The sequence below is a fragment of the Rhincodon typus genome, chromosome 27 (assembly GCF_021869965.1).
Source record: "Rhincodon typus isolate 14 chromosome 27, sRhiTyp1.1, whole genome shotgun sequence".
NCBI lineage: Eukaryota > Metazoa > Chordata > Chondrichthyes > Orectolobiformes > Rhincodontidae > Rhincodon > Rhincodon typus.
The window spans coordinates 38,297,449-38,306,650 of record NC_063358.1 but is presented as its reverse complement, the minus strand read 5'-3'; the positions used below and the strand labels follow the sequence as shown (position 1 = coordinate 38,306,650).

General features: G+C 44.4%; 1 protein-coding gene across 1 annotated transcript in view; it reads left to right on the top strand.

Annotated features, from left to right (window-relative positions):
* Positions 1 to 89: 89 nt before the first annotated feature.
* LOC125486255 (MAP7 domain-containing protein 1-like) overlaps positions 90 to 9,202 on the top strand; it is a 17,175-nt gene continuing 8,062 nt past the window's right edge. The window contains exons 1-4 of the mRNA XM_048612960.1: positions 90 to 116; positions 1,691 to 1,848; positions 4,200 to 4,468; positions 8,952 to 9,087. Of these exons, the coding sequence (XP_048468917.1) occupies positions 90 to 116; positions 1,691 to 1,848; positions 4,200 to 4,468; positions 8,952 to 9,087 (590 nt within the window). The remainder of the gene's footprint in view (positions 117 to 1,690; positions 1,849 to 4,199; positions 4,469 to 8,951; positions 9,088 to 9,202) is intronic.

Below are 9,202 nucleotides of genomic sequence, written 5' to 3'. Positions count from 1 at the left end.
GCCTGGCCTGCTGTGTTCCTCCAGCTCCACACCCTGTTATCCTAGCATCTGAGAGGATTTTCATTGTTGTATCCAAGTAGTGACTTGGCATGGGAGTGAAGTTGGTTCCAGCAATGGTATGATCAGTGTCAATGAGGCCAGTGTCAGTATTTGCTTGTGTTGATCTGTAGTTTCCTTAGCCACTAGTAGAAAGCTGTTTCTTGCCATGACATTGTAACCCTCGCAATATCCCAATGCTTGTTTTTCACCCTGTTTTCCTCATTTTGCAGAGTTCTCCAAAACAACCCATTAAAGCCAAAGACCCTAAAGCTGTAACCCACTCACTTTCCAAATCCCTTTGTCATTTCAGAGGAAATGTTTCACTTCTCTGAGAGTCTGAGGGACGAAAGAGAGGCAGATTTGTTATGTTGGAATCTCCCTGTCATGCCATGCCATAGTCCATTAAGCATGTACACTCATCTCATAATAGTCTTTCGCTGGACCATATTGCAATTTCACAACTTGCTTGCGTACTCAGTGGAGGGGGCCAGATGGCTCAGTTGGTTGGATGGCTGCTTTGCGATGCAGAGTAATGACAACAGCATGGGTTCAGTTCCCACAGCCACTGGCTGAGGTTACCATGAGAGGCAATGGCTTTTCCCCACGCTGGGGGATTTTAAGATTAGCGGGCATATTTTTAAGGTGAGAGGAGAAAGATTTAAAAAGGACACAAGGGGCAATTTCTTTTACACAGAGAGTGGTTCGTGTGTGGAATGAACTTCCAGAGGAAGTGGTGGATGCAGGTACAGTTACAATGTTTAGAAGCCATTTGGATAAGTAAATGAATAGGAAGGGTTTAGAGGGATATGGGCCAGGAGCAGGCAGGTGGGACTAGTTTAGTTTGGGATTATGGTCAGCATGGACTGGTTGGGCCGAAGGGCCTGTTTCTGTGCTGTATGACTCTATGACTTCCCTTCTCAACCTCTCCCCTCACCTGAAGCATGGTGACCCTCAGGTTAAATCACCACCAGTTGTCCCTCTAGTGGGAGAGTAACGCGATGGTTTGGTAAGACTATGGAATCTATAGGTGATTCTGGGTTGTTGGAAGAATGAATTGCCACATTTTACCTCCAGCAAAAACAGAAATTGTGGGAGAAACTCAGCCAGTCTGGCAGCATCTATGGAGAGAGAAAGCAGCATGGAAACAGACCCTTTGTTCCAACTTGTCCATACCGACCAAGTTTCCCAAACTAAACTAGTCCCACCTGCTTGCTTTTTGGCTCATACCCCTCCAAACCTTTCCTATTCATGTACCTGTCCAATGTTTTTTTAAATGTTGTAACTGTACCTTTTTATTTATTATTTTGTGGGATGTGGGTGTCACTGGTTACCAGCATTTATTGCCCTGCTTTGAGGAAGGGTCACTCGACCTGAAGAGTTAACTCCGATTCCTGTCCACAGATGCTGCCAGACCTGCTGAGCTTTTCCAGCAATTTCTGTTTTTGTCTCTGATTTACAGCATTCGCAGTTCTTTTGGTTTTTATTTCTTGCTCATCCCTAGTTGCCCCTTGAGCCTTCTTGAACTGCTGCGGACCACCTGCTATGGGTTGACCCACAATGCCAATAGGGAGGGTTCAGCGTCCCCTCTTCAGAAGACATTTTACCTGTTATCTGTGTCAGACTTTGAACCCTCTTTCCATTTTGTCACCAGAGTGAAAGCAAGAAGAAGGAGAAAAAGGATAAGGAGCGGGAGAATGCAAAGGAAAAGCATGCGCTGTTGAATTCGGGGAGCGTGGCTGACAAGATGATGAGGAAACGACAGTCTCTTCCTATTGTCAGGAGCAAAGAGTCTGTGACAAGAGAAGCCAGGTACACAGCACATTTCAAATAGGCCACTCAGCTCCTCAAGCCCTGCTCTTCGATATGATCACGGCTGATCAGTTTGTGTTCCGAATTTCACATTCCCCTGAATAACATTTGATTCCCTCATCTGACAAAACTCTATCCAGCTCTGACAATTCAAGATCCCTACTTCCACCATCTTCTGAGACAGAGTGTTCCAAAGTCATGTAATCCATTGAAAAATTTTTCTCCTTATCTCTGTCCTAAATGTTTAAACCGAGCCCCTTAGCTCTGACGGACCCACAAAAGGAAACATCCTTTCCATATCCACCTTGCAAAGGCCATTCAGTATCCTACACACTTCAATCAGGTCTCCCCTCAGTCTTTATAATCTCTAGTGGAAATATGTCAGAGAATCCCTACAGCGTGGAAAGAGGCCTTTCAGCCCATCAAGTCTGCATCAACCCTTCGAAGAGGAGCATCCCACCCAGGCCCAGCCCCACACCCATGTAATCCGAAATTTGACCATGATTAATTCACCTAGCCTGCACCTCCCTAATCAGTACGGATAGTTTCCCATGGTCAATCCACCTAACCTGCACATCTTTGGACTGTGGGAGTAAACTGTAGAACCTGGTGGAAACCTATGCAGACACGGGGAGAATGTGTAAACACCACACAGACAGTCACCCAAGGCAGGAATCGAACCTGGGTCCCTGGTGCTGTGAGGCAACAGTGCTAACCACTGAGCCACCAAGTCCGATCTGTCCAACCTATCCTCGAAGGACAACCCACTTATTCCCAATGTCAATTGAGTAAATCTTCTCTGAACCGTCTCCAATGCATTTACATGCTTCCTTTAATAAGGAAATCAAACTGTCCCAGTTATTGGGATGTGGTCTCACCAGTGCCCTACATAACTGAAGCCGAAAACCCTTACATTTTGTGTTCAAGGTCTCTCATATTATCGAATAACATCTCATTAGTCTCCTTGCTTAGGTGCTGTACCTTCATGCTAACATTTTGTAACTCCGTGCACTGGAACACCTAAATCCCTCTGCACCTCAGAATTCCACAATCTCATTTTCCCACATTAGACACTATCAGCCAGAATTCAGCTCACTCCCCCAACCTACCTTTATTTGTCTTCAAACTTCCCAAACGTAGCTGCCAAGTCTGCACTTTCCTCATCGAAGTCATTGATATAAATTTGTCAACTGCCTGAATCCCTCGATTCGATTTCATCTGAGCCCTTATTCTGTTATCCTGTATATAAATCAGCTAAACCCTCGACTGGACTCCAGCTTGTAATTCATTTTTAGGTATTGTTATTTTATATATAAATTACCCTAGCACCTTGATAAGATTCCAACCTCTAACTCGCTCCCAGGTATTCTTTATTCCATAGTGTTATCTGATTTGTAGCAGGTTATATAAGCATGGCCCAGTCTGGCCTCCTGATCTCTCTCCAGTATTGTGCGTTGTAATCACTGCTGAGATCCTGCAGGAGACACTGGGATAAACTCATTGACATACTGTCCGGTGCAGGCATCAGACTGGGTAATGGTTCCGTCTCCACCATCTCCTAAACAAAGTCCCTCCCCTCCCCAACTCTAATAATGATCAACCTCACCTTGTTAAAAATAAACTTTTTTCCATTTTGCATCTGGAATACAAGAAGTGAATGGCATGATGATATTGATGCTGCTACCACGTACTCAGCTCCCTCTGAGGCTTCCTTCTGTCACAATACTGTCTATATGGCAGCACTGTGGGGTGGATTTGAGTGGCACACACTGGGTAGTGTGACAAGTGAATTCACTCCTTCACCTGCCGTTTCATCCCTGAGTCCAGCCCAGAAAAGTAGACCGAGATTCTCAAGACACTGATGCTCAGTTGTGTTATGGACCTTTACGCCATCCTGTCTCGGATGTATATCATCATTCCAGCAATGTCAGGTCAAAACCTCAAAATCCATCTTCTGTTTCTTACCCTTTTTCTTTTGGCCATAATTTAATCTCCTCTACCTTCCTCTCACTCAAAGATCATCCCCTTTGTTCATTTTTGCCCTGTCCCCTCTTGTTCTCCCTCTCAAGTGGCTTCAGAGATGATACTTCTCTCATTGCTTTCCATTGATCTGGAATGTTGGGTGAGAATTCCTAGAGGATTCCAGAATCTCTCCTGCTTCTAACTACTTATGACTTCCCTCTGAGGAGCCAATCAGTGGCCAGAGGGTGAGGCTGTGAAGATGAGAGTTTAAAGTTTGAGGTGCTGGGGAATCCGGAGTTGGTGTAGATTAGCGAGTACAGAGTGTAACAACGCCCTCCTCCCAAGCCCCCCGTTTTGAAATGATTTGCCGTGTTGTCATTTGCAAACAGGTTGAAGAATCGGTCATTGCCCAGCTCGCCCAGACATCGGACGTTGGTTACCAGCAGTAGTCCTGCAGTCCCTCTGGTGCCCCCGACAACAGGCAGCAACACCGCAGTGAGGAAGTCAAAAGCCAGAGGCGAGAACCGAAAGGTGAAGGAAAACCGCCTGAAAGGGAAAGAGGAAAAGGACGAGGAGCCAAAGGAAGGTTCCAGACCTTCGTCAGCCAGCGGCCTAAAAACAAAGGAGATCCCTGTCGAGACTCCTGAGCCAGCTCATGGTAAATCAATCGGCTCCAATTGATGATTCCAATCATAAAGTTTTTATTGAAAAAAATATCATTGATAACTGGGTAAACGAACCATATACGATTCTGCAATATCTTCTATAACTAAAGACGTCTCGAAGTAATTTAAAGACAATGATGCACCACAATGTAGACCATACCATTACTTAAAGGAAACAAAGCTTCCTAGTTATGCATAGCAAGATCCCATAAAGAGCAGTGTGGTAATGACCAGGTGATTTGTGTGAACAGTGATGTGGTTTAAGGACACGTGTGAAAACACCATTTTGAACAGGGTTGTAGTATCCCAATCTGAAAGATAAGAAGGCCTTGATTTAGTGTTTCATCTGAAATTTAGCATCTCTGACTGCAGCACTCCTGTCATTAAAGACTGATACACATGTGTTGAATTTGGCAGTAAAAGTCTTCCAGAGATTCACAAGCGTTTTATTGTAAATCTCTAGATTATCGCAGACACCAGTTTTCAGCTTTCCCTTCTGGACCCTTTCCCTGTCCAGAACCCAACCCCCACCCCCATACTGGGGAAGAACCCACCATTTATGTTTGCGTGATTGAAACCAATCACAAAATTAACAAACTTGAAACACAGGCCATGAAAGGCAGTGTAACAATAACAAAAATCAAAAAGTGGGAGAAACAAGAGGGTACAAAATCAAAATAGTGTTGGTAAGAAATCAGTTTTTGGTATTTTCAGTCAACCTGTTATGACACATCTGTGCAGCAGGTGGGACTTGAACCTGGGCCTCCTGGCCCAGAGGTAGTGCCAAGAGCTTCCCCTTAAAACACATCGCAGCCTGTGATAGATATTTGGAATCAACATGTTTGGAAATGTTAAGAGAAGGTTCCCCTGGCTCAGAGGTAGTGACATTACCATTGCGTTACCTGCTCCATATCAATTCTGGAGCTGTTCCGGTTTATGCTAAAGGGGCCTACATTTCTAACGCTGAAAAGTACTGTGGGCAACACAGTGGCTCAGTGGTTAGCACTGCTGCCTCATTGCACCAGGGTCCCATGTTCAAATCCAGTCTAAAAAAAAATTTGGAGTTTACACACTCTCCCTCTGCCTGTTTGGGTTTCCTCCCACAGTCCAAACATGTGCAGGTTATGTGGATTGACCATGCTAAATTGCCCATAGTTTCCAAAGATGTGTAGGCTAGATGGATTAGCCACGGGAAATACAGTGTAACAGCGATAGGGTAGAGGGGTGGGTCTGGGTCGGATTTTCTTTGGAGGGTCAATGTGGATTGACCTGCTTCACACTAGGCATTCCATGATTCATGATTCTTCTAGATACTGCCCAGGAGCGGCAACTTGGACTCTAGTCCCTGAACCGTATTAGGAAACAGTCACAGGAATAGACTGTGTGTCCTCTCAACTTTGCTGTGCCATCCAATTTGATCATGACTGATTTTTTGCTTTGACTGCTCTTTCTGCCTGCTCCCTGTTACCCTTCATTCCCTGAGACATCAAAAATCTTGTCTGTCAGCCCAGAATATACTCAGTGATGGAGCAATCACAATGGTCTGGGGTACAGAATTCCAAAGATTCACCACTTTCTCTTATTGAGGAAATTTTCTCCTCATCTCAGTCCTTATTCGCTGATTGTGCCGTCGAATTCTAGATTCGCATAGCCTCACAAAAACGACTGACACTGTCACATCTTCAGGATCTTGTAAGTTTTAATGAGATCACGTCTTATTCTCTGAACTCCAGAGAGCATAGATCCAATTTACTCAGTCTCTCATCATAGGACAATCTTCCTATTCCAGTAATTGACCATGAAATCCTTTGCTATACAACTTCTAATGGAAATATATCCTTCTGTTATCCTTCCTTATACACGGACACCAAAAGGTGCACACAGCTACCGTTTTACTAAAGGTCCATACAATTGGAGCATTATTGCTGTATTCCAGTCCCCTTGCAACCGATAAGTAGCCATTTGCTTTCCTAATTGCTTGCCATAACTGTGTGCTAACTTTCAGCGTGCCTAGAATGAGCACGCCCAAATTCCTTTGCACATTAACCAATACAAGTTTCATACTTGTTACAAATATATCCTTCCTTGCTGTTCCTATGGACAAAATGAATAATTTCACACGTCTACACTTTAATGTCACTTTGTCACTCACTTACCCATCTATGCCTCTTTGCAGCCTCTTGGTGTCTTCCTCACATTCCTACCTGGCTTTGTACCATCAACAAACAAGAATATGTTGCTCCATCTCTTAGTCAAAGTCATTGTTACAGACTGTAAGAAGTGGCAGTGATTTTTGTGGCACCCCACTGATCTTGCTAACGTTGATCGCACCTAGTGCTCGCCCTGTGCAATGTGACCTGTATTCCTCTATCAAAGTCTGTTTGATCTGTACATCCTTTGTTAGAATGATCTGCCTGTACCGCTCGCAAACAATCAATCAAAGCCTGCCAACTTGGAAATGCCCTGTTTATCCTTACGGTCTGCTTCCTGACAGATACCAATAATCCATCTTAAGCTATAGTATCATCCCCAACTCTATCAGCCCGTATTTCATATATTTGCCTTTTATGTGGCAATTTATCAAATGTTTTTTGAAAGTACATTATTAAATCTAATGGTTCCCCTTTATCTGTCCTTCTAACTGTGTCCTCAAAAACTCTTATCGATGTATCAAACACAATTTCCTTTTTGTGAAACCACATTTGCTCTGTCTGAACATGCAATGATTTCCTAAGTGCTATGCTAAAACTTCCTTTGGAACAGACTCAAGCAGTTTTCCAACAACTGACTGGCCGGTAATTCACTGGTTTCTCTTTCCCTCCTTTCTTGAATAGTGATGTCACATTTGCTAACTTTCAATGCGCTGGAACTGTTCTAGAAACTAAGGAATTGTGGAAAATTGTAATCAGTGTATGCACTGTCTCCGCGGCTAGCTCCTTTACACCCCTAATGCAATAAGGTTCTTGGAAATCACCACCTTTTAGAACTTTTAAGACTTTCCAGTAATTTTTCCCTTGTATTAATTGAGATAATTGTTTAATGTCTCCGCCATTGCCTTATACCCCGCAATAATTAACATTGTTGTACTCTAAGAGGTCAAACATTTACTTTATCTACTCTTTTCCTTTTTATATACATGTAACTCTTGCAATCCACGTTTACACCCTGGCTAGTCTACTCTTTTTCTGCTTATCCCCTCTTTAATCAATCTTTTGGTCACCTTTGCTATTTGTGACTTGAACCCACAAACTTGTGCCTCAGTGATGGGAGTGATGCCACTGAGCCACACGTGTTAGCCAGTGCTGAATTGCTGTAGCAGCAGCTAACACCATTACAGAGAAAATACCACACCAGAGCAGGCCACTCAGCCCAGCCACTCCTTCTACCTTTCCCGCCTAAATCTGTTGTTGTAATCCTCTCTTCTCCCGTCCTTTCACTGACTGCTCTCTTTGCGATCTTGCCAAGAGAAATCAGTTTAATGAACTTTAAAGTCAGATTGCTTGCATGTGGCCCTCTGTGAGATGTGCCAGCAGGAGTGCAGGCACTTTGCCACCTGCCCGTTGCCAAGCATTGGAAATCGGAATGGGGCCAGGCTCCTGCAGCCCCCACCCAGACTCAAACAGCCACCACATTGTGCCAAGAAGGAACAAAGGAAATGCAACCCCACAAAGATACTCACCATCCTCACAAGCCCGGAGCTGGATCACCTCTGGACGCCACAGCATGATGACGGCACAGGAAGAAGCCAGACGAGCATCATTGCCAAGTGCCAATCTCCTGCATTCTCCTGCCACCTTTTACAGACTATTTCTATCCAGACAAGTTGGACGTGAGTTCCAATTGCTGTTGCGAATGGGCCCTTTAGGAAAGGTATCTCTTGGAAGTGTCACAAAGATTCAGGAGCGCTCCCCATCTCCGCACAATGGTAAAGGAATCTACCTGTTTTGTGGGATGAGTTCAACAACAACAAAAATAATACATTTCATGGTGTTAAAAGGGGTACTGAATCCATTAAAAACACATTGACAAGCCATTTTCCATTGGATCTATTTGTCCTGGGACGGTATCCCTTTAAAATGGCAAGCGTAGGCCAGATTTTAAGGAACTTGCTTTCGTTGCTGTGAATTTGACCCTATCATTGGTGAAGAGAGCATGCATGAGGCCTGTTGATTCAGTTTCACCAGAAAACCCTCAGTGAAAGTGCACAACTACTGTCTGTATTTGTCCAAACATTCTCCATTCCCAAGAGAGTAGCAGCCCTCAGCAGATAGGCAGCATTTAGTGAGTGTGGCGTGTAAGGGCAAAATAGAGGACAACTGGGTTCATTATGGTCCTGTTGGATACAGAGAGTCCTACATTTGCTTACAAAGTAGAGATAGTTGCAATTCAAGGGCATTTAGTTGGAAGTGGGCATCCCGATGATGTGTGGCACTGCTATTATTCATAATTTCACTGCGTACCTGTTCTGTGTTTTAGGTTCACCTGCTAAAGCAGTTGCAGGAACCACAGACCCTGAGGAAGCCATGAGAGTCCTCGCAGAGAAACGACGAATGGCAAGAGAACAGCGGGAGCGGGAGGAGCAGGAGAGAAAGGAACAGGAGGAGAAGATGAGGTGGGTTTAGGACTTAGTAAGAGTAGGCACCACACTGTGGGTTCATTCTCTGGGTTTGAGTTGTAGTAGGTGAACACGCTGCCCCTTCACCCTGTGGGTTTGGGGGCTCAGTGGG